We start from the raw sequence: 26,249 nt of genomic DNA on the forward strand, positions 1-26,249 counted from the left end.
TTCTGTACAGAAGCTGTCCGTGCCTTTTGGCACAATATTGTTTGACTAATTATGGTTAAAACAAGGAGTGTGGTTTGAGAATGGGTGTGTCAACCTGAAACCAGTAACTCCTGCAGAAAAGATTGTATATCCATGCAACTTACAGGGACAAAATAAAAAAAAAGTTACCAAATTTCTTTGTCACCATAAGTATTTATTTATGGACTTTACCTGCTTACTCTGTATAGGAAAGGAATACTCTGTGTTGTGAATAGTGCCATAACCAAAAGGTAATAAAAACAGTACCACTCATGTTTGTCTTGTTTGTCCATTCATGGCGAGCAGAATGCGGTCTCTTTATGAAGTTGACAACATAACGTCACACAGACGCTACATGGACCAGGTTTTGCTGGGTAGAATATTAGTCTGCCTGGAAGCAGACTATACGTGTACTGAAGTCTCAGCATCCTTGGATGTGCCAGCAAGTGTCATTTCAAGGCTTTGGCAACAGTCTCGAGACACCGGAGAAGTTCGTCGTAGGACTGTACAAGGTCGATGAAGAATAATCACGCCACGGCAGGACCAATAACTGGTCGTAACTGTCCAATGAAATCAGAGTACACATGCAGGAGAATTGGCTGCAGAGTGTGCAGCTGCCTCAGAAGTTGCTGTTTCCTGACAAACTGTGTATCAGAGGCTCAGAATGGCAACACTGTTTGCCATATGTCCATCCTGCTCAATGCTGGACAGTTTTGGGCCTGAGTATTGTGGAGTTGGCAGCATCAAAATTGGGCAATGAGTGAATGGAGGAATGTACTCTTCACTGATGAATCCTGCTTCAGTTTGCAAAATGATTCTTGTCACACGTTAGTCTGAACAGAACATGGTAGCTGATACAACCCAAGGAACATTTGGGAAAGAGACTGGTTTGGTGGTGATGGTGTGAGGAGGCATCATGTTAAATGGCCATACATAGCTGCATATCTTTGTTGGTGGTCAAAGGAATACTGTAAACGCTCAGAGATACAGAGGTAAGGTACTGGTACCACATGTTAGCAGTTTCAGAGGTGTGTTTTGTCCAGACTTCCTCTTTATGGATGATAGGGAGGCATATGACAACTCATCAGCCTCCACCAAGGACACTTCCAGACTTGCGCATCATTCTTGCTGAGGAATGGGTTCAACTACCAAGATAGTTCTTGAACCATGTCATAGAGAGCATGCCACACAGTTATGCAACATGTGTGGCTGTTAGGAGTAACCATATCCCCTCTTAACAGCTTCTTTTGTTGCAGAAGAGATTTCCCAATTGTGTTGTTGTCTCACAAATTTGTATCTTAGCTATCAGAACTTTCCTAACGTTGTGTTTTGGACACTGCTGTTTGCCAAATGTCTTGTAATTAAGCTGTAGGTTGTTAAGTAATCCTTCGGACATCCTGAAGGCAGTATGTCCTCTTTTTTGTGATTACGCTTAACTTTTTGGACACACACTACTTCTGAAGGCTCCATTTTGTGGTGTCCTCATTAAATGCCCAAAGAACAAAATACATCTCCTGGGTATTTTTTAGCTATGCATTTTGTGATATTATTCTTTCTTTCTTGAGTAGTCTGTCTATTTTGCTGTGTTAGTTGTTTTGAAATCAGTATTATTTGCATGTGCTATTTATTTATTTATTTATTTGTTACTATTTGTGTTTTAATTTTGTGGCTGTTGCATGGCACCTTTTATTGCTTGTATTCATGGTGATATATATCATGGTTTAATCTGTTATGTCTTATAAGTTTTGGTTGAGAGTTAGAATTTATTTCTCTTCAGTATTTAAATTTCTTTACACTGATAGAACTTTTTAAGCTTATTCTGATGCCAATTTTCTGTACTATTTTCTATAGTGATTTAACTTGTTGAGTTTCCTGAATGTTTTTGTAGAGCAAAATCATCAACAAATATCAAGTGATTTAAAGTTATGTTGACTTTGGATTTTCCAGTTTTACTATTATGTGGGTTAACCCTCTTATTAAGTAGTCCAACACACAATAAAACACTATTCCAACAAATAATAGAACACCAGAGGTGAAGAACAGTCTCCAACTTAAGCCTGTTTTTATGAGGCAAGGGCCAGCAAATCCTACTCTGAACTTATCTTCACATTTTCCAAAATTTCTTGAGATTTGATATATTGAAGATCAGTGGACACAATCATACATCTTCTATAATCTACAATGGTAAATCAAAGAGGCTCATTTGATAGACTGTAATATGCCGTGGCTAACTTTAAAGTGATGATAAAGTGATGATTTGCTGTGCACAGCTTCTCCAGGGTCTGAAGCCTTCCAGTTATTAACTTACATCGTCTCCTGTTGTTTAAACCTATTATATAAAATTCTGTAGAAAATCTTTTATGTGCAGTACCTCTGTAGTTATGTGGAACACTCTTACCTCCTTTTTGTGTGGAATGGGTGGATTAAAGTCATGGTCCAATGTTAAAGGAATTTTTCTGTTATCCAAATTTTGTAATGTGCCATGTGGTTTCCAGCACCTTGAGAGTTGCTTCCAGAATTTGGGCTGGTGGCAGAATTTTTTTGTTAAGGTAATTTTGAAAAGTTTCTGGGCTCTTCACAGTTCAAAATTTTCTTGAACACTTCTGCCGTGATTTTGGCACTTTCATTATTGCTGTGCACAATTATTCTTCCTTACTTTTTGGCACTAATGAAGGGGATTTGTAGTTTTTTGTTGTCTTCCAGAGATTTTGAAATAGCTTCTGGAATTGAACAAATTAAGTATTCTGTTTTACAGAAACACAGTGACTGATTTCTAGATCTGAGGTAGAATATATAGTGAAAAAGCCTTAGGAAAAGGTTTTGTGGTTGATTCCTTCTGTTCAGCGGATCACAGCATTCTGATATTTTCTCGTGACTTGTCTGATAATTTTGGTGAATTTTTTTCTGATATTTTTGAGATTGATAACGTTTTCTACTATTTTGCAGAATTGAAATTTTAACCAAGTCTGCTGTCTTTGTTCATGAAATTTGTCACATTTTGAAGTTCATCAGCCATCTCTGAGGTTTTAAGGGGGCTAAATTTTCAGCAGTTGTTAGGAAATTGGTATCAGTTTTTCTAAATTGTTTGTTAATTTTATGGTTCAGGTAATTTCTTGATAATTGTCATTTCTGATTAATTGGTGAGAGTTGTAAGTCTTGTTTTCTTCATTAGTATTCTATTTCTTCATCCTTAGAAGTGTGAATTTGATTTTGCTTTAGACTATGTCTATTCCTTTTAGCACTTGGTTTTAGGTCTATCTGGCCTTCATGTGGAGTATGTAGACTTGGAGATGTTGTGTTGTCTGCAGAGTTTGACAAGTGTATGGCCATTCCTATTGATATGTTAGCATAGAACTAATTTCCCAGTTATGTCTCAGTATTTTTTTTTTTTTTTTTTTTATCTTCGTAGTTGGGCACTGAAGTCCACTGATGAGATCTTCTTGAGGAGTTCACAAAAATTTTCCCTCATCTTTCCTGGTATTCAATAAAGATAGAAGTTGAAGTAATGAATTAAAATTTGTCCAAGGCTGGGACGTGAATCTGGGTCTCCTGTTTACTAGACAGATGTCCTATCCACTACACCATCCTGGCATTGTACCTAACATAGCTGCATGGACTGCCCTAGTCCAGTGGCTTCCCCAACACAAACTTCAATTCACAACTGTTTCCAGGGGTCTCGGATATTGCAATATAATTACATCAGATCAATAGATGATCTACACCTGAGGTACATGAAAGATTTCCCCATTATGTACAAAACTGGGCACTATTCCAATATTGGAGAGCCTTTGCAATACTGGTAATATAAAAAGGGGAAAATCAAGATTGTGTTGGGGAGGGCTTTGGACTAGGGTATTCTGTGCAGCTGTGTTAGCCACAGTGCCCAAGGTGGTGGTGTGGATGTGTGGATAGCACATCTGCCTAGTAAGCAGGAGATGTGGTTTAAAGTCCTCGCCTTGGCTCAAATTTTAATTCATTACTTCAGCTTTTACCCTTATTGAAGATAAAGTTGAGACTCAGCAAGTCTCCAGAAAAATATAATTACATCAAATCAATAGATTTCCTGCTATTATAAAATTTTTCTCTTTGGTATGTATATTGGCCCATAAGATGATACAGATTTTATTTATTGTTTCTTAAGTTAAATTTGCAATTCTTGGTGAGATGGCTTGAGTATTGATTATACAATGTGCTATTTTTAAATTTACTATGAAATCCATTCCAAATCAGGGGAATTTTTCGTGACCTTCTGTTGAGGTTTTCTATTGTTAAATCTCTCTATCTCTCTCACTCACTCACTCACTCACTCACTCACTCACCCTTACCAGTGTGTGCATGCACACATACAGGCACATCCCTCCCGTGTACCTCAATGATTCTTGTTATTACAAATGATTCTGATCTATACTTGAAAATCAGGTGTCACTAAAAATGTAATACTTATGTTATAGATGTGTCTCTGAACATTCTCTTCCAATATATAGACAAAGCTTTCTGAACTGGTTGTAAAGGGTGTTTTGTAGAATTTATCACTTCAAAAAATTGTAAATTTTCAAACTTTTTGTAAATTTATTTACCAGGACACTAGTGAATGAAGGTTTCCTGTAAAGTTTTTGGTTACTGCTAAATGCGCCTGACACATCAACATGATTTAAGAGTTTGATTTGCTGTATGGCCAACATCTGTAATTTATATGTAGTGTATTTACACTTAAAATATAGGTTTAGGTAAGCAATAAAAGAATGTTTATAGCTACTGCCTTTCTATCTGGCACACCCAATTCGTCTTGAATTCCATATTTCACCTTTCTTAGGCATCGCAGTTCCAGAGAATGTGCATTGTCCTGTTAATTGTACATTCAGCTGTATCTAAAGATTTTACTGTTCTCTTCTTATTGTGAAAACCATAGTTTCATAAGAAATCGTTTTGCCTTAACAGCTGATGGCTATGGAGCAACAGGTTCCAATGACTTCTGGAGGGAACTTCAGTCTTGGAGGAGGCTCACTGTGGAGAAGTTCTGGTGAAGCAAGAGAGGAAAAAATACAAAAATTAGGTGCTTCTATACCACAACTAATTAAGCAAGTAGAGGTAAGTGAATAGATATCTGAATGATCTTTTAAACTAAATAAAGATCTTTCCTCAAGTTGGTTTGTATATTTTTATTTATAAGCATTGCATGAATTTTCACTTTGAGTGTGAATTGTTTTGAGTCCTCGTAGAAAACTGAAACACTGTGTAGGACTAATTTCGGAACCTTGCCTTTCACAGGCAATGCTGCTTCTGACTGAGTTATACAAGCATAGCTGATGACCAGCCCTAACACTTCTACCAGTATCTTTTTACTGTCTTCCTACCAGTACCTCTCTGCTAGCTTTCGTACTTCACAGGAGTTGCCCTGCGTACCTTGTAGAACTCCTTCAGGAGTGCTAGTCCTGAAAGGTATGCAGGAGAACTTTGGAAGTAGTTTTGTGAGTAGGAAAGAGATACTGAGAGAAATGAAGCTGTGATGATGGATCACGAGTTGTGCTTGGATAGCTCACGTGGTATGAGCAATGTTATTGATTTGAGTCCTGGTCTGTAACACAGTTTTCATGTGGCAGGAAGTTTCATAGTCCTCTTGCAGGTTTAAACATTTTTTGTACAGTTGAAAGAAGTTGTGTTCAATAGTATGATACCCACACAGGGTGCATGTTATGGATAGACAGTGGTGGCTACTTAAAAACAGTCTGATGTAGTTGTTTTGTTCTAGTGTAAATTGATAGTCTTGTAATGAAACAAAGCATAAATAGGTATGGTGATTCTCTGGGCTTAGCAGAACTTGGTAATCTACCTTGCAGACTGTAAAATGTAAGACATGTAAACAGATATATAAGTGTAACACTAGAAGAAAGAACAACTTGTTTGTAAATGAGATATGTCCGACTAAAACAACAAATGTGTTTTCTTAATACTATTAACTTATATTGGTAAAGGAATCATTAATATTGAAGTCTTTTTTTGTATTAAATATGAGGGAGAGCTGAAATGTAATGCCTCCAAATTTTTTATGTGAAAACCCATAAAACTTTTTAAACAAAACAAATGTTATTGACATTCTACATTTCTGTTCTTCAAGTCTACATCTTTGCAGCCCTCCGCCACTAGAAGCATCTGAATTATAGCATGTAACAAAGTGGTGTTAAACATAACTGCATTGGTGCATGAGAAACAGTCTGCTGTAATAAAGTTTAGAGTTCTAAGAGTTCATCTGCACTCGAGTGCTGTGACATATGCAACAATCCATTTCCTTTGGTTCACTGTCGCTAATCACCATCCCTACAGTCCCAAATTGGCCCCATCTGATTTTCATCTGTTTCCAGAACTTTAAGACCACTTTTGAGGATTCACTTTGAAAGTGACGAAGTGGTGGAAGCAGAGCGGAGGTTGCGGGTCCATCAACAAAGCCAAAGCCAAAAGTGTGTGGGTCCGTCAAAAAAGTCAGACAACCTGCAGTGACTATATCAACAAACTGGTCTCTCATTGGGAGAAATGTGCTCATTGCCAGGGTGACTGTATTGAGAAATAAATATGTAGACATGAAGAATGAGGATGCAGAATGTCAATAATGTTTGTTTGTTGAAATATCTTTAAGAATTGTCAAATAAAGAATTTGGAGACATTACTTTTCAGTATGCCTTCATCATTTTAGTTTAACTGAAGAGAATTTGCTAACCAATTAAAATACCTACACTGTTTAGGAAAATCAAGACAAAGTTGAATGTGCAAATGAAGATCTGAGAGCTGATTTGGAGCGTTGGAACCACGAGAAAAAAGATGATCTGAAGAAAATATTTCTTGCACTTGCAAATCAGCAGATTAAATATTATGAGCAGGTATTAATAGATTTTTTTCAAGTTGATCTATGACTTCATTTCATCAGGAGCCTGAAAGTTAGAGTGGACATGTATTTTATTTTTTATTTATTTTTTAACTCTTTCAAGAACAAGTGTCTTTCTGCATATCAGTTGAGTCTGTGTGAATTATTGTGTGTGAAATAGTTCCCTTTGGTTACATTTATGATATTTAAGACTTAACAGATCTACTAATGTTTGGCTATAGCAAAGTGTGACTGTTAATATCTTCATAAATGTGTGTAATTTATTTGCATTTTATATTTTCTATCCATGGCTGATGGACATCGCCATTGTATGATTTACTGGTTGCTATGGATTTTTCTTGAATTTGCTATAAACAGTGGTTGATGTTCACTCATTATTGCACTTTGTTACATTCTGGCAATATGTGCAGTGTTCCTGAATGTAACAGAACTTCAAAATATTTAAGAATTCAAATGCTTAATTATTCTTTACACAATGTCAATAACAATATCCTGTTGTTGTTGTTCTTGTTGTTGTTGTGGTCTTCAGCCCAGAGACAGGTTTGATGCAGCTCTCCATGCTACTATATCCCGTGCATGCTTCATCATCTCCCAGTACCTACTGCAACCTATCCTTCTGAATTTGCTTAGTATTCATCTTTTGGTCTCCCTCTACGATTTTTACACTCCACACTGCCCTCCAATACTAAATTGGTGATCCATTGATGCCTCAGAACATGTCCTACCAATCGATTCTTTCTTCTAATCAAGTTGTGCCACAAATTTCTCTTCTTCCCTATTCTCTTCAATACCCCCTCATTAGTTATGTGATCTGCCAATCTAATCTTCAGCATTCTTCTGTAGCACCACATTTCGAAAGCTTCTATTCTCTTCTTGTCCAAACTATTTATTGTCCATGTTTCACTTCCATACATGGCTACAGTCCATACAAATACTTTCAGAAAAGACTTCCTGACACTTAAATCTATACTCGATGTTAACAAATTTCTCTTCTTCAGAAACGCTTTCCTTGCCATTGCCAGTCAACATGTTATATATCCTCTCTAGTTCGACCATCATCAGTTATTTTGCTCCCCAAATAGCAAAACTCCTTTACTACTTCAAGTGTCTCATTTCCTAATCTAATTCCCTCAGCATCACCCGTCTTAATTCGACTACATTCCATTATCCTCGTTTTGCTTTTGTTGTTGATCATCTTACAGACTCCTCTCAAGACACTGTCCATTCCGTTCAGCTGCTCTTCCAGGTCCCTTGGTGTCTCTGACAGAATTACAATGTCATTGCCAAACCTCGAAGTTTTTATTTCTCCTCCATGGATTTTAATACCTACTCCAAATTTATCTTTTGTTTCCTTCACTGCTTGCTCAGTATAAAGATTGAGTAACAACAGGGGTAGGCTACAACCCTGTCTCACTCCCTTCCCAATCGCTGCTTCCCCTTCATGCCCCTCGACTCTTACAACCGCCATCTGGTTTCTGTACAAATTGTAAATAGCTCTTTGCTCCCTGTATTTTATTCCTGCCACCTTCAGAATTTGAAAGAGAGTATTCCAGTCAACATTGTCAAAAGCTTTCTCTAAGTCTACAAATGCTAGAAACGTAGGTTTGCCTTTCCTTAATCTATCTTCTAAGATAAGTCGTTGGGTCAGTATTGCCTAATGTGTTCCAACATTTCTACAGAATCCAAACTGATCTTCCCCGAGTTTGACTTCTACCAGTTTTTCCATTCGTCTATAAAGAATTTGTGTTAGTATTTTGCAGCTGTGACTTATTAAACTGATAGTTCGGTAATTTTCACATCTGTCAACACCTGCTTTCTTTGCGATTGAAATTATTATGTTCGTCTTGAAGTCTGAGGGTATTTAACCTGTCTCATACAGCTTGCTCACCAGATGGTAGAGTTTTGTCAGGGCTGACTCTCCCAAGGCTGTAAGTAGTTCTAATGGAATGTTGTCTACTCTCGGGGCCTTGTTTCGACTTAGATCTTTCAGTGCTCTGTCAAACTCTTCATGCAGTATCATATCTCCAATTTCATTTTCATCTGCATCTTCTTCCATTTCAATAATTTTGTCCTCAAGTACATCGCCCATGTATAGACCCTCTATATACTCCTTCCACCTTTCTGCTTTCGCCGGCCGCGGTGGTCTCGCGGTTCTAGGCGCGCAGTCCGGAACCGTGCGACTGCTACGGTCGCAGGTTCGAATCCTGCCTCGGGCATGGATGTGTGTGATGTCCTTAGGTTAGTTAGGTTTAAGTAGTTCTAAGTTCTAGGGGACTGATGACCACAGCAGTTGAGTCCCATAGTGCTCAGAGCCATTTTTTTCTTTCTGCTTTCCCTTCTTTGCTTAGAACTGGGTTTCCATCAGAGCTCTTGATATTCATACAAGTGGTTCTCTTTTTCCAAAGGTGTCTTCAGTATTCCTGTAGGCAGTATCTATCTTACCCCTAGTGAGATAAGCCACTACATCCTTACATTTGTCCTCTAGCCATCCTGCTGAGCCATTTTTGCACTTCCTGTCGATCTCATATTTGAGACGTTTGTATTCCTTTTTGCCTGCTTCATTTACTGCAGTTTTATATTTTCTCCTTTCGCCAATTAAATTTAATATATATTCTGTTACCCAAGGATTTCTACTAGCCCTCGTCTTTTTACCTACTTGATCGTCTGCTGCCTTCACTACTTCATCCCTCAAAGCTACACATTCTTCTTCTACTGTATTTCTTTCCCCATTCCTGTCAATCGTTTCCTTATGCTCTCCCTGAAACTCTGTACAACCTCTGGTTCTCTCGGCTTATCCAGGTCCCATCTCCTTAAATTCCCACCTTTTTGTAGTTTCTTCAGTTTTAATCTATAGTTCATAACCAAAAGATTGTGGTCAGAGTCCACATCTGCCCGTGGAAATGTCTTACAATTTAAAACCTGGTTGCTAAATCTCTGTCTTACCATTATATAAACTATTTGATACCTTTTAGTATCTCCAGGGTTCTTCCATGTATACACCCTTCTTTCATGATTATTAAACCAAGTGTTAGATATGATTAAGTTATGCTCTGCGCAAAATTCTACCAGGCGGCTTAGCCCTAATCCATATTCACCTACTATGTTTCCTTCTCTCCCTTTCCCTACTATCGAATTCCAGTCATCCATGACTATTAAATTTTTGTCTCCCTTCACTATCTGTATCATTTCTTTTATCTCATTATACATTTCATCAATCTCTTCATCTCCATAGCTAGTTGGCATATAAACTTGTACTACTGTGGTAGGCATGGGCTTTGTGTCTATCTTGGCCACAATAATGCATTCACTATGCTGTTGGCAGTAGCTTTCCCACACTGCTATTTTTTTATTCATTATTAAACCTACTCTAGCATTACCCCTATTTAATTTTGTATTTATAACCCTGTATTAACCTGACCAGAAGTCTTGTTCCTCTTGCCACCGAACTTCACTAATTCCCACTATATCTGACATTAACCTATCTATTTCCCTTCTTAAATTTTCTAACCTACATGTCCGATTAAGGGATCTGACATTCCACGCTCTGATCCGCAGAATGTCAGTTTTCTTTCTCCTGATGACGACGTCGTCCTGAGTAGTCCCTGCCCGGAGATTCGAATGGGGGACTATTTTACCTCCAGAATATTTTACCCAAGAGGATGCCATCATCATTTAACCATACAGTAAAGCTGCATGCCCTCAGGAAAAATTACAGCTGTAGTTTCCCCTTGCTTTCAGCCGTTCGCAGTACCAGTTCAGCAAGGCCATTTTGGTTAGTGTTACAGGGCCAGATCAGTCAATCATCTAGACTGTTGCCCCGGCAACTACTGAAAAAGGGTGCTGCCACTCTTCAGGAACCACACGTTTGTCTTGCCTCTCAACAGATACTCCTCCGTTGTGGTTGCTTCTACAGTACGGCTATCTGTAGCATTGAGGCACGCAAGCCTCGCCACCAATGGCAAAGTCCATGGTTCATTGGGGGGGGGGGGGGGGGGGGAGGAAACCTATAAAACATAAAATTGCTGAACGTTTTATTTGGCCCTATTTCCATATTCAGTTGACTCCTGATTGTTGTAAGAAGGGGAGTATAAATTCATGTTGACTGCATGGCCTTAATCAGAAAAATAATTAGCTCTGCTCATGAAACCCTGTTTAATTACTTAAGGCCCCCTGAAGGTTTGACTTCCATATTTTTTCTTAATTTTGCACAGTGTGTAACCCACCCACTGAGTGCAAAGATCCTGTGCACCCCTCATTGTTATGGATTTATGCATGCAGCTGACAACCGATGCACGAGCTGAAAACTCCCCATGCATGCTGCCTGTACCAAACACATGCAGAATATTCACTGCAAAGTTGAAACCCATACTTAGACCCTTGCAACAAGTTGTAAAATCCTTGTGTGCAGCAACCACACGAGTTTCCTACAAAAATAGATATGTGCTATCCCGGTAACATTCTGTCTTTAACGTATTACATCTTGTAATAGTATTTCTTTGTTTAGCTACATAAATCATGTTTCATTTTACAAAATCTTCATTTAGTGTTACGCAGCCAAATAGTGTTATGTGAAACATACAACATGGCTCATCATAAGCGCAGATTTGGCATATTTGACACCAACTTTGCATTATATATTTCTGAGTGGGAAGTAATCAAACAATGGGAACTCCAGGCAGGAATATCAACAATATAGGGAAAGACAGATTGCTACTTACCATAAAGAAGACATTTCAAGTTGTTGACAGGCACAATTAAGACACTTACATAAAGCTTTTGGCCACAGCCTTCATCAGTAACACACACACACACACACACACACACACACACACACACACACAAAAGCGCAATCACACCACACATACACAGAAGCGCCAACTCCAGTGTCTCTGGTGCGAGATGCTGGAATTGGTGGTCGTGTGTACGTGAGGTGTGCTTGCATGTGTTTGCGCCTCTTTACTGATGAAGGCTGTGGCCGAAAGCTTTATGTAAGTGTATTTTAACTGTGCCTGTCTGCAACTCGACATGTTTTTTTTTACAGTAAGTAGCAATCTGTCAGTAGAATGTAATAATTACAAATATTATTAAAGATACTTTGATGTTATTGAAACATTTTTCTGCAAAATAGTTGTTGACATTCATTTTCTCCCAAAATGATGTTTTAAAATATCACCTAGAAAATACACATCACAAACAAATTGTTTTATAGAACCTACAATATCTGAGTGCATATACATGTGAATACATAGGGAACATGTGACTGAGCAATTATGAAGTTGGTGCGCTTTTTGCGTGCATATAACTTCTTTAGAAACACCAAAAAGTCCTAGAAACATAAGCTTTCTAATTACAATACCTTTCTAATTATGCTTTCAGTTATAACAAAAAAATACATTTTAGGAAACTAGAATTTTAAATCTTCATAATGAAAGTTTTTGTTTTTTAAATAAATTTTGAATTTGCTATTGAAAACTCTAGTTTTTGTGGGTTACTTTACTTTATAATTTTCAATAAGTTTCATCTAATAACATGTTTTTCACTGAAGCTAATTCTTATTTCAATCGGGTAACAAATAAATGCTTTTCAATAGTAAATTTCAGTCCAAAACATACTTAAATTTTAAATTTCTACAATTTAGGAAATTTGTGCATTACTCATTTACTGTTCAACAGATTGTATAGGACTAAACCAAAATGCGAAACAAACTATTAAATAAATCTATCTCTTTGTTTGTAAGAAACTCTTCTGAGGAGATGATGAACTACTACTTGTGACCATGCACATGCATGGGTGTGGGTGTTTTGTGTGTGTGTGTGGGGGGGGGGGGGGGGAGGCAGGGCGGAGGGGTTGTGAGTGTGCGTAAGTGCGCACGCATGCACATACTTCACTTCTACATTACACTTGTTCTACAGCCACGACACTGGCCAAAAGAAAGCAGTAATAGTGGGTGCTTGGGAAGCTAACTGGATGCAGTTTGCCTGAACACTGAGCTAGTTTTTTGGAAGTATGGCTCATATTGCAAATGTGATCAGCCAACTGGTGGTGGCGGCGGCGGCTTCTGTTGTTGTTTTTATTCATCCGTTTTATTTGTCTATGGATAACATTTACAAGGGTACTGGACATATCATGGTATCACAAAGTTTGACTAGGATATGACCTACTTACTGTAGGAACAATCCCATAATTTGCTTAAAATGGTAGAAGAAAGTCATAGGAAACTTAAATCAGTACATGTGGATGGAGATCAGATTTTCCAGCCTTCCAGATATAAAGCCAGTCTCTTAGCAGCAGCACGATCTTGTTCAGTTTATTCCAAGTACAGTGTTGTTTTATTTTCATGTTCTTGCAAAGCATTTAACCACTGTACACCAGTTCACAAAAGCAGTTGGGTCTCCTATTAGTAACGTAACCTACAGCTGCCCCTATCAAAATGTAACTCCACCGAGTGAGGTGGCACAGTGGTTAGCACACAGGACTCACATTCCAAGTATGGCGATTCAAACCTGTGTCCAGCCATCCTGATTTAGGTTTTCCATGATTTCCCTAAATTATGTAAGGCAAATTCTGGGATGGTCCCTTTTGAAGGGGCACTGCTGATTCCCTTCCCCAACCTTTTGTAAGTCTATGGAACTGATGACCTTATGGTTTGGTCCCCTCCCCTGAATCAACCAACCAACTAAAATGTAACTTAGAACTGCCCATTTTTGGGCTGTGGTTGGCTGAAGCTTTCCCTCTCTTGCAGGTATTGCTCATGGCTGCCATACAGGAAGTCTGTGACTGTTATCTCTCAGAAATACAGTGTGAGGGCTCTCTAAAAAATTTACAGGCTGTGTCACAATTCCCAAAAATTTAGCACACCAAACCATATTAAAAATGAAGCATGTTGGAGAGATTTGTAACACTTTAAAGGTGAGGACCTCCAAATATGAGATAATAGCTTCATTGCATGTTTGATGTTTCAATTATGAACTTGACATTTAATTTTTCCAGTGTGTGCTCAGTTCATGGCTTTCATGAGTGACAAAACTGAGATGTTTCGGTGATCTCATAGGTCCTGTGCTGTGATCGGCTGAGAGAAGGAAACTGAGCAGTTATAACATACTGTAATTGATGGTTTTTTGTATTTTTTACTTGCATATTAAAAATATGCAGTTTTAACTGATAGACCACATCAAAGAACTGTCCAAAATGTATCATTTTTTGTGTGGTTTCTTGTGCTAAAGTGTAAGGAAAGATGATGTTGGCTAAACATATTGCTTGATATTACAGTTTTTAAGACTCTAGGTGTAATGCAGTTATTCACAATAAAATAAAACTCACAGAAACTTGGGTACAATACACTCACAAAAAGAAACCTGCAAATAATGCATTTTTATCCCACAAATTCCATTAACAGGCAAGATAATTGTTAGCATCTGAAGATAATGGCACATGTTTCATACAGTTATTTGCTCTTTCCAGTTAGTGACACACATGTTCCCATATTCTGCTGCAATCTAGTGAGTTACAAGCTTAACATGCCTTTCATACTGTGGATTGCCAATGCCAGAAACAAAAATCTGTAACCTTGTCAAGACATTGATTAATGACGCATAAAACATGATAGATTCAGAGATGAAGATTTGAGAGTGAAGGTTCAGCCACCCTTTTGATTCCCTTTTAAGCAGTAGAATGTGAAAATCATGTGGAGATTGGTGATACACCTATAGGCTCTACAAACAGAGCCTTCAGGAAGCCCATAAGAACTGTCCTTAATGGAAGCCATGCTCCCATACGTCTATTACACGGGGGTAAATAGCATTTCAGGTACAACCTTTAGACTAGCTACTACCCGTTCAAAAAAATTTACTCTATTTAACAGTTCCAAAAATGTCACTGTTATTTAAATCTCTGAGAAATTTTCAAAAACATGTCCTGTTAATATGAATTCTGTAATACATTTTTGAGAAATACGTTTTATTTTGTATTTTGGTGTGGCTCCACCTGAGAGCCTTCAACTGCAGTCAGCTCCTGCTCCCGTCATACAATTCACTGTTCTGCTTTATGTGTGATGTGTGACACAACACCTGGTTCTTGATAGGACAAATCACAGACAAAATTAAATATCCTTGTTCTTTTAATTTTTATATATGTGGTAGAATAATTTTCCAACTCATGGAAAGGTACTCTATTTAGTACCCTCTGTAGAACAGGGAGAGGATGCTACATACCTTAGTGTTGCCCTCACTAGTCATGTACAGAAAACAATGTATTACGTGGTAAACTGATATCCTACTGGGAGCCTTGTCGTAATACATTTTCTATGTTAGTGCTTTTACAGTTTCAGGAGATAGCATTTCAGCACTGAGCACCTGTTCCCAGTGGACAAAGCTTTATTGTTGAGAATTCACATAACAGATGTCTTTTTATGTTGACTACACATGTGATAATACTTCGAGACATATGAAACACATTCATTGAATACATACCAGATGACATTGTAACATCTTCGTGTGGTCCTTTATCTCAAAATTATATGAAACACTGTGCTTGTGGGGTCCTGTAAGGTAAATTCAGATAAGAGAAAAGTACCCTGTAGGTTAAGTGTTGCTAATTTTGCCATTGCATTCACAGCAAGGACACCATTACAGTACGCCTTGTTCCTGATGATACAAATTTTCGGGCTTGCAACTGCCATATGCCAGGTGGGAGGCATAAGAAACTGGTTTCAGGTTTTGTACAAATAAACTGTGTCATTAAAAATTTAGGTGTGTTTTTATTTGTGTGGATTTTGAGTGAGGCAAACCACCCTGAAGGTTCAGTTTAGGTTTTCAGGCCGTATTTTTATTGAGAAATATACCTAGGTATCTCACCTAATCTATATTAAAATGCAGTCTCTACAAATAATCAAAATTTTAAAATATGTTAAGCCCAATGTAGTAGGAGCAGACCCAGTTACTGTTGTCTAATTTTACAAGGCCTCTGTCTTATGCTGTCTTGATTATGGGTGTCAGAGCATTTAACAAATTTAATTATTGTTTGCCAGAGAAGTTGAATCTCTAATTGATTTACAGTACTTAGAGCTGACCCAAGTGTTATCACAAAGTGCTACATAGAATACCATGTCACTGATGAAAGAAATTTATCAATGCTCAAATTCTCTTACTGCTCTACAAATATCAACACGGGTAGACCCAACAGAAAAAAATATTTAACATAACCAAGACTTTTTGTGGCATGCTACAGCAAAGTAAGAAATACCAGTTTCATTGTTGGGTTCAAGGGCACAAATGAATTCAGGGAATCAGCGTGCCATTATTCAACAGGCTACAGTCTCGCTGTTCAAAATAATTTATGTGCAAGTATTAGGAAGAATTTCTTGATGTTAATTGCAGTTTACTGCAACCAGCTGACTGGCTTTGGCATATGGAATGAAGTCACACCTTCTGACCTCTGTGGTCACTGGCTACTTTGTACTCTGGTCTTTATGTGACGATTGTGCCAGACAAATCTCCATACAACATATTCTAACAGATTGCATTGTATAAGCTGGTTTGAGGACATGTTAATCTAATTGCAAGTTATCAACTATACAGAAAGGCAGGTTCGGTTTTACAAATTTTAGTTTTATGACTTTCTGTAGATTTTCCTATGCATTTAGATCAGCGTTTTTCTTCTTGTACGTTAATCAGCTATACGCAGGGCTAGTATGTTGTTTTAGTTGCCTTCAGTGGTTTCTCTTCTATTGTAAATTTAAAAAAAGTCTAATTTCCTTTTCCTTGTTGTTGCAAGTTGATTGGGTTGAAATGATAAATATGTACAGATGTGGCAAGCCTTAAAACCTTTTAAGACTGAATACTAAAAGGAAAATTTTGTTTCGATTTCAAGAAATAGCACCAATAAACTGACAACTAGTTCAACTTAAACCTTCCACTTGCTAACACCTCAACACGGCCAGCCTTAAAACTTTTTACAATTGAAACAATTCCTTATTAAGAGAAGTAACAACACATTCAAATGAGGCTTTCGTTCCATGTTTTAAAACCAATAAAATATTATTCCAATTCTAAGAAATAACAATAATAAATTTTAAAACTGGTTTAACTATTATATGCCACTGTCTGACTCAGCAAAACAGTCAGCCTTAACACCTTTTGCAATTAAAACAATTCCTGACCAATAAACACAATAACTCTTTCAAATAAGGCAACCATTGCACTTTTAAAACTGAATGTCAAAATGAAAATTTTCTTCTAGGTTTAAGAAATGTCAATAATAAAGTTGACTATTAGTTCCTATCCACTAGCTGGCTCAGTAAAACTGACAATCTTACAATCCTTACTTGTAAACTGAATAGCGCCACAGGAGTAAAAACAATAAGTGATTTAATCAGTTAGTATTTTTGTCAGTTAATAGATAACACTTCATGGCTCAGCTACTATGTCACACAATACAACCACCTTTTCAAAAACTGAGCAATTCATTAACACAGACAGTATAAAACTAGAACAATTATTAGACAAATTAGGCAACTCCTACATCTATATCCATACTCTGCAAACCTCTGAAGTGCATGGCAGAGGGTACATCATATTGTATCAGTTATTAGAGTTTTTTCTCATTCCATTCGTGTATTGAGCGTGAGAAGTAAGATTGTTTAAATGCCTTTGTGTATGCTGTAGATTAATCTAATCTTGTCCTCATGATCCTGATGTGAGCGATAAGTGGAGGGTTGTTGTACAAGGGTTGCCCAGAAAGTAATGCACCACATTTTTTCTCCACTGAAAACAATGCTACGAATGCGAAACAGTACGTATGTATTATTTGAAGTGTCCTTAGTGAGTGTGCCAAGTTTCCATCACTTCCGACAGATAGCGTAGCTGCAGGACAGTTTCAGAATGGCATCCGTAGGTGATGTACGTTGCAAGTAACATGCCGTCATTGAATTTTTCACTGCAGAGAAAGAAACTGTGGGGAGTATTCACAAATGCTTGTACAAAGTCTATGGAGCATCTTCTGTTAACAGAAGTACAGTTATTCACTGGGCACAGAGGGTGAGGTCATCAGAAGGCAGTTCAGTGGAGTTACACGATTTGCAGGGGTCGGGGAGACCATCCACGGCTATCACACTTGATATGTTGCAGCAAGCTGATTTGTCATTCACAAGGACCAATTAAAGGATGCCATTATTGAAAGACATTTTGAGAACGATGGGGAGGTGATTCATGCAGTGAAGCACTGGCTCCACCAGCAGGACAAGGATTGCTACCGACAGGACATACACACCCATGTTTCCCGCTGGAGGAAGGCCATAGAATGGGATGGAGATTACTTGGAAAAATAGGATGTGTGGATAAAACACCATTCTTTTGTGTGTGTGTAATTCTCATTATGTTCAATAAAGAATTGTTGAAGGAAAAAAATGTGGTGCATTACTTTCTGGGCAACCCTCGTATAATTTACTCGAAGCTGGTCCTTGAAACTTCATAAGTAGGCTTTCTTGGACTAGTTTCTGTATCGACATCCACATCTACATCCACATCTACATCTACATGGCTACTCTGCAAGTCACACTTAAGTGCCTGGCAGAGTGTTCATTGAGCCACCTTCACACTAATTCTCCATTATTCCACTCTCAAACTGTGTGTGAAAGAAACAAACACACTCATCTTTCGGTATGAGCTATGGTTTCCATTATTTTATTGTGATGATAATTTCTCCGTATATTTTTTAATTCAGAGGAGAAAGTTGGTGATTGAAATTCCATGAGATCATCACATCGCAGTGAGAAACGCCTTTGTTTTAATTATGTCCACCACAAATCCTGTAACACTTTGGCACCAGTGCTTTCTATTAGCACCTGGAGCTCTGCTGCTTTTGCAGCACAGCTATGACAATTTACAACAGTTATACCGATGGTTCCTAAATCTAGGTTCTTCCTGTGTTATATGGTTGCAGAACTAAGCCCCTGATTGAGACTCTCCACTCACCTCTATGTCGGAGGTCTGCAATCAGTACTGTTGACTATGCTGCATGTTGGGAGCTCTGTTTTCATCTCGAAAGCTCGACTGGCAGCCTTTGCCACTTCAGATTGCCGCTCCAAACCGAGAAAAACTCTTCTGATCCAAAGCAACACACACAACTGGTACCGACATAGGCCACCACCTGCAGTTGGCTGCACCCTGTGCTCTTCATGGCATCCAGAAGGACCTGTTCCACATCTGGAATGACTCAACCCAGTACGTACACGGAGTGTGAACTGGCTGTCTTCCCCTCCTTGGTAGCTATGTCACAAAGAGGCCCCATAAAGCGCCCAACATTGGAACTACCAATAATCTCACCGTCTGTTATTACCCAGATCTAGCAGGCTGAGAGGTTTACTCTGAAACAGGATAAGTGACTGGATGTGTCTGAGGGACATCACCAAGCACAGATAGCACCTGGAAGCTGTTCATCAGACTAACTAGAGACCTTATATTTGGCCCCTTGGGAAGTTTTTTTTTTTTTTGCCACACCCTGAGGCGACCTCCCACTTGACCATGGGTGAGGGATCTACCTCAATGCAAGCGGTAACTGGGCTGGCCACTGGTGTGGACCAATCAGCTGGACGTCTGTTGGATTTCCATGGTCGGTCCACAACAGTGATGCCCATCCATTCATGCCTCAAGCTGTGCAACTGACGCCAACATATCTGGGAGCTGACAGCAAAGTGTCACCAACTCAGCTCGCATCCGCACACAGCAATCACAGTCCCTATCCATACTAAAGAAGGTGTGGAACTACACTTCACAGACAAACGAATGACTGTCAACACCCACTGTAGAACTCTACAGTAAACACTAATGAAAATGCAAGAACTGTGTCTACTAAATTAAATTCACAGGTGGAGATTCAAAAACTAAACTACCAAAGCACACAGATGAAACTATATAATTTGCGCCTCACTAGGAAATCATAAAAGTCACAACATCGGTTACTTCCTTGTTGCTGCTGTTTCCTGGCTGGTGGCAGCTGCCTGACTGACTACTGTCAATGAGCAGTCTATCTTCAAGAGTCTGCCTGTTAAGTTTCTTCAGCATCTCTGTGACAATCTCCTGTGGTCAAACAAATCTGAGGCCATTCATGCTGCGCTTCTCTGTATATGTTCAATACCCCATGTTAGTCTTATTTGTTAAAAGTCCCACTCACTTGACCAATATTCCTCAGGAGGTCACATGAATGATTTGTAAGCAACCTCCTTTGTAGAGTGATTGCACTTTCTCAGTATTCTACCAGTACACTGAAGTCTACCACTTGCTTTACCATGACAGCCTGTGCGATCATTGTGTTTTATATCCCTACGAAGTTTTACATCCAGGTATTTTTAAGAGTTTGCAGATTCTACCTGTGAATCACTGATATTATAGTCATAAGATACTACGTTTCTTCATATTGTGTAGAGCACAGTTGTACATTTCTGAACATTTAAAGCAAGTTGCCAATCTTTGCACTTTGAAATCTTATTAAGATCTGGCTGAATATTTATGCACCTTCTTTCAGACAGTATTTCACTATAGATGACTGCATAATCTGCAAAAAGTCTGAGATTACTATTAATATTGTCTGCAAGATCATTAATATACAACACGAACAGCAAGGGTCCCAATGCAACTCCCTGGGGAACACTTGAAGTTATTTCTACATCTGATGATGATGACTCTAATGCAAGATAATCTGCTGTGTCCTCACTGCCAAAAAATCCTTAATTCAGTTACAAATTTTGCTTGATACCCCCATATGATCGTACTTCTGACAACAAGTGTAACTGTCCCACTGCAACTTCCCTTCTCTGTGGCCTAGTCTGGTAGCTGGGCAAGCTTTCCACAACTGTTGATTACATGTCAGTTAAGCTGGTCACATTCCATGCCCATACACTAAAACAGGACTGTAGATTGCTCCAAGGATTCATGGAACGCATTCCGCATGGACATTAAAGTGGCATACAGAACCCTTCAAGAGCTGTTGACAGACACCGCATGATGCGATCAAATCTTCACTCTGCTGGGCACGTTACATATAAAACTTCCTGCTCCACAATCACTGCAAGAGGGCACCTGCCCTGGCTGACTGTCAATAAACAACTCTCCACTGCCTTTTTCACCACCCATACACATTCGGTGTGACTGAGACAACACTCCACACTCAAGCTAGGTAAATACATTTGAAAAGAAATTATAGTGTTAGAATTGTTACAAATGTAAAATTTGGGAATTCAGTCTTGGACTTCCTCCACTTTGACAAATGTGCCCCTTAGTGTCTACTCAGAGAGAGAGGGGGGGGGGGGGGGAGAGAGAGAGAGAGAGAGAGAGAGAGAGAGAGAGAGAGAGCGCCTACTATGTAGCAGGACTACAGAACTGACTACATAACACCACCAGATAATTTAACAAAACTGTGCAGATAGCATATTCAAATGAGATCCTATACCTGGATTTTATGGAGTACTATACAGAAAATTGTGGAACAAAATGAAGCAGTATGTACGCAACACCAATGTCAGGCTGGAGTACATTAACAGCTGATGGATTATGTTTAAAACATCACATTCATGTTAAATGTCAATAAGGTATTTTTAAAATGGCATAATATAGCAGCTGCATTAATCATAGTGATTAACACCATCAAATATGCTATGGGGAGACAGGAGGCGACCATTTTAACACTACTTACAAGGTCTGTTCAAAAAATTCCGGAACATTCATAATTTTGTGCCAGTGGTGTGTTGGAGTGGAAAGTGATTGGCATCTCTGCACATACCTGTGTTTAATGTGTAACTGCCGTAAGTTTCATTGATGTATGTCTGTTAGTTATTCTTCAGTTCTGTACTAAGTAGAACATTGTGTCGCATGGTTTGCGGATTTCGAAATGGCAGAGTTAGAGCAGCAAGGCGTCTGCATTAAATTTTGTATGAAACTTATGAAAACCTTCAGACACACACAAAATGATGCAGGAAGCCTACAGTGATGAGTGCTTAAGCCATAATCTGTGTTATGAATGGTTCACATGGTTCCAAAATGGTAAAACTGGCCAGATGGGAGATTAAAGATGATCCTCGTTTAGAATGTTCTTTTGACGTATATCTACAATGCTCATGTCAAGAACGTCAATGAAATTGTGCATGCCAATGGAAGATTGACCATCAGAGAGATTGCAGAAGAATGTAACATTCCAGTGGGATCATGTCATGAAATCCTAACACAGCATCTTGGAAAGCATCGTGTTGCTACAAAGTTCATCCCACAACTCATGAGCCGAGACCAGAAAAACCTGCACCTTGCAATCTGTGGACAGCTTTTATATCATGCAAATGAGAATGAGATGTTCCTTAACAGAATCGTAACTGGTGGTGAGACGTGGGTCTATTTTTTGATGTTGAGACCAAGGTTCAATCTTCACAAGGGATCAGGAAAGCTTCTCCAAGGCAAAGAAAAGCTCGTCAGGTCAGGTCAGATGTCAAAACCATGCTGATAGTTCTCTTTGACTTTGGAGTATAAGTTCATCGTGCATTTGTGCCACAGGGACAAACTGTTAATCAATGGTGTTGTGACACCTGTGAGAAAATGCGAGAAGGAAATGGCTTGAAATGTGGTGAGACAGTTCATGGCTCTTGCATCACAATGATGCACCAGCACATATAACCCGGTTGGCATATGACTATTGCACAAAAACGAAATCACTGTACAGCCTCATCATCCGTACTCTCCAGACCTGGCCTCTGCAGACTTTTTTTTATTTCCAAAGTTGAAAACCCAGGTGAAAGGATGAAGATTTGCAGTGATAGACGAGGTAAAAGAAAATTCGCAAACGACACTTGATGCAATCCAGCAAGAGGCGTACTAAGACTGCTTCTGGAAGTGGAAACGGCTTTGGGAGCAGTGTATCAATTATGGAGGAGAGTATTTCGGAGGTGACCATGCACAATAAGTAAAAGGTAAGTATAGAAAAAATTTGTGGACTAAGTTCCAGAATTTGCTCAAGAGTGAAACCACTTTATGAAAGAGGAGATAGGGATGAGATAGACAATTTTAGGCCTATTTCTGTGCCATCTGCATTTGCAAAAGTTATTGCAAAGGATGTATGTATAAGGGCAACTGATCGTTTCAGTTCATGTAACTAGCTACCAAACATACAATTTGGTTTTAGAAGTGTTTTGACAACCATAAATGCTGTATTCCCTTTTCTCTGTGAGGCAGTTGACAGATTAAACAAAAAGTGACAAACATTAAGTGTGTTGTTTGATTTAACTAAGGTGTTTGTTTGTGTTGATCTTGAAATATTTCTGCAGTTGGTTTCTCTCATACTTTTAAAAACAGATAGAAAAGATCATTCTCCACAGTAATGAAGATGGCTATGCCATCGAGCCTGATTGGTGCTCAATTAAATGAAAGGGAGTGGGGGGGGGGGGGGGAGGTGTGGTCCCCAGGGATCAGTGCTGGAACCACAAATGTCTCTTATATAATATAAGTGGTGCTTCTAAAATATCTCTTATTTGTTCGTGACACTAGCGTAGTAGTGAGGGATGTTGACTGCAACATAGGGGTAAAGTAGCAAATACTGTAATTCAAGACATAAGTTCATGCCTTCTAGAAAATAAATTTATGCTAAAACATACTAAGACTCAGGTTTTTATGTGTCCAACACACGTTTCAACTCAACTTATCTTTTGATTACAGAGGATGGACATACGATTAGTTAGTATGAACAGTCAAAATTCCTAGTTGTTCAGATAGATGGTAAGCTGTCATGGGAAGCTCATGTTCAGGCTCCCATTCAAAAAATTGAATGCTGCTATATTTACTATTAGAACAGTATCTACAATAACTATAGGCCAACGTATAAATTAGACAGCTTTGCTTATTTTCATTCACTTACAACACACAGCATTGTATTCAGGGGTAACTCTTCTCATTTACAAAGGGAATTTCAGTTCAGAAATGGGCAGTTCGAGTAATAAGTGTTATAAGTTCATAAATCTCTTGTTGACCTGTGTTCAGGAGTCTGGGAATTCTGACATTGACCTCTCAATATATATTTTGTTAGTTAAAAATCTGAGCTTATTACCAAGAACTAGCAGCTTTCACTGACCGTGTCAGGTAATACTAGGCAAAAATCCAATCTGCATTTGCATCACACCTCCTTGACTCACATGCAGAGGTGTGCAGTATTCTGCTGCCTCCATTTTCAGTAACTACCACAAGAATTAAAAAATACCTTGGCAATAATCTACACACTTTTAAGTCTAAAGACTTTCCAAAGTGATGTGTCGGCAGCTGGGCCAACACCTTGTAAATAGAGGTGGCTTAAAAGGCACGCGAGACTAACGCAGACGGGCGTGAAGTACTGGAAGAGGATACGTAATTAATGCTATGAAGAAAAGAACGGAGCTTCTCATATACTTATCTTTAATTTCTTCTTGTACATCTCTATGGTGAACACAAGTGAGACTCTAATTACAATCACTGTAAGGCTAATGGCGCCTTGCTAGTTCGTAGCCATTAACTTAGCTGAAGGCTATTCTGCCTCTCGGCTAATGAGAGAGAAAGGCTTAGTACGTCTAGTCGCTAGCTCTGTCGTCCGTACAACTGGGGTGAGTTAGAGTCAGTCTCTCGAGACCGGCCTTGTGGTGGCGCTAGGTTTGCGATCACACAGTGGCGACACGCGGGTCCGACATGTACTACAGGACCGCGGCCGATTTAAGCTACCACCTAGCACGTGTGGTGTCTGGCTGTGACACCACACAAAGTCTAATACTTAAAAAGAAACCATTTCTGGTGTTACATTGTTGATTTGGGTGCGTACTCACCAGCTTGTCATCACCATAGAATTTGTGTTAATTGTGCCACAATTTACTGCTATGGAACTAGATGTGTAAAATAAATAAATAAGGTATCTAATCTGGGAACCACAAACTGTAACAGCTGGGAGAAAGTCTCTCTTCTCTTCATGAAATAAAAAATTCAAATAAATATTTCCACCTAAAATAAAAGAAAAACTTATTGTACTCCTGCTGTATTTTAAGTGCTGTGATGTAGTTCAACGCAGCACAAATAGTGAAGACTTGAACAACTTGAACTAGTCATGAGTGATTGCATACGAAGATGTATAACATTGAGTTCTTTCCTTTCTGTACTCATCCAGGTTGCATGTGACCAGAGGGACAATGTAATTTTTTTACATGCCCTACTTTCTTAATTGGTTTCTTTGTCTTTGGTGCCCTTAATACTTCTCCTTGTACATCCAATAGTTATCATTATTCCATAACATACATACAGGATCTTACACATCGAGCATTTTGGGTGCACCTATGCCACTAAATCTTTCTCCATTTTCATTGTTTCAGCAATATAACTCTGAAACAAAACTATCCACTAATCTGCATCGGATGCAAACCCGTTGTGCAAAAAACTTTTATCTATTGGCAATTCCCAGAGCAGTCAACTACTTATTCAGAGTTAATTCCTTGTTAATATGTTACCATGCATTTCTGTTAGTATACATCTTAGTATCTCATTATGCTATGAGAAAATTACTTAAAATGCTGTTTTCCCCCCTTAGATCTTGATTACTTTTGAATGAGTGTCATTAACGTTTCATCCTTCTTTGCTTATTTTACTTATTTTGTTCTGTGTACTGTTCTAAAAATACACTAAGAGCACACACAAATTTCATTGAGAAATCTATCATATGTAAAAGACAAAAGTGACTCCAAAAGAGGTAAATTAAGGTAAAAACTAAAATGTGATTTAAAAAAATGATTATATGGAAAATAAGGAATAATTCTGTGCCATATTAGTCAGAATGTGTGTGTGTGTGTGTGTGTGTGTGTGTGAGAGAGAGAGAGAGAGAGAGAGAGAGAGAGAGAGAGAGAGAGAGAGAGAGAGAGAGAGGGGGGGGGGGGGGAGTAGTAGTAGTAGTAGTAGTGTTGGAGGCTAAAGAGGCTAAAAATATGATGATGGACCTTAAGCTCTAGCATAAGATTAGCTTCTCTTGTAGCAGAGAGAAAGTGGGTAATGTGATACTTTCTTCAAACATCCTCCATTCAAAGCTTTGCAAAGGGTAACATGCCTGTTATTTCCCTCAGCCTCCTCACCTTTTTCCTCCCTTTTTGTCATCAGTCTCTGTGAATGTACTTCTAGTTAAGAAAGATTTGTGGAAATGCTGCCAGCATTTGTAGTATATAATGGATTTGAGCAATTTTCATGTTGTTGCTGACTTCCCAGAATATCAAGAAAGAAAAGAGAACAGATACAGGAAGCATATTATTCTTCCATTAATAGTATCTTCGACCACTGACAAAATGGAGGACAAAGTGATCCCAGTCATAAAGTTTTATCATACA

At 38.6% G+C, this 26,249-nt stretch overlaps 1 protein-coding gene across 2 annotated transcripts in view; it reads left to right on the forward strand.

Annotated features, from left to right (window-relative positions):
* LOC126248627 (sorting nexin-7-like) overlaps nt 1–26,249 on the forward strand; it is a 144,933-nt gene that overhangs the window by 110,654 nt on the left and 8,030 nt on the right. The window contains exons 8-10 of one of the 2 annotated variants that reach the window (XM_049949797.1): nt 4,957–5,106; nt 6,756–6,890; nt 13,638–13,760. In XM_049949797.1, the coding sequence (XP_049805754.1) occupies nt 4,957–5,106; nt 6,756–6,890; nt 13,638–13,748 (396 nt within the window). In that variant the 3' untranslated portion in view covers nt 13,749–13,760. Of the gene's footprint in view, nt 1–4,956; nt 5,107–6,755; nt 6,891–13,637; nt 13,761–26,249 lie in introns of those variants that run through there. The other variant, XM_049949798.1, reaches the window with a different exon arrangement.

This window comes from Schistocerca nitens, chromosome 3 (assembly GCF_023898315.1).
Source record: "Schistocerca nitens isolate TAMUIC-IGC-003100 chromosome 3, iqSchNite1.1, whole genome shotgun sequence".
Classification (NCBI taxonomy): Eukaryota; Metazoa; Arthropoda; class Insecta; order Orthoptera; family Acrididae; genus Schistocerca; species Schistocerca nitens.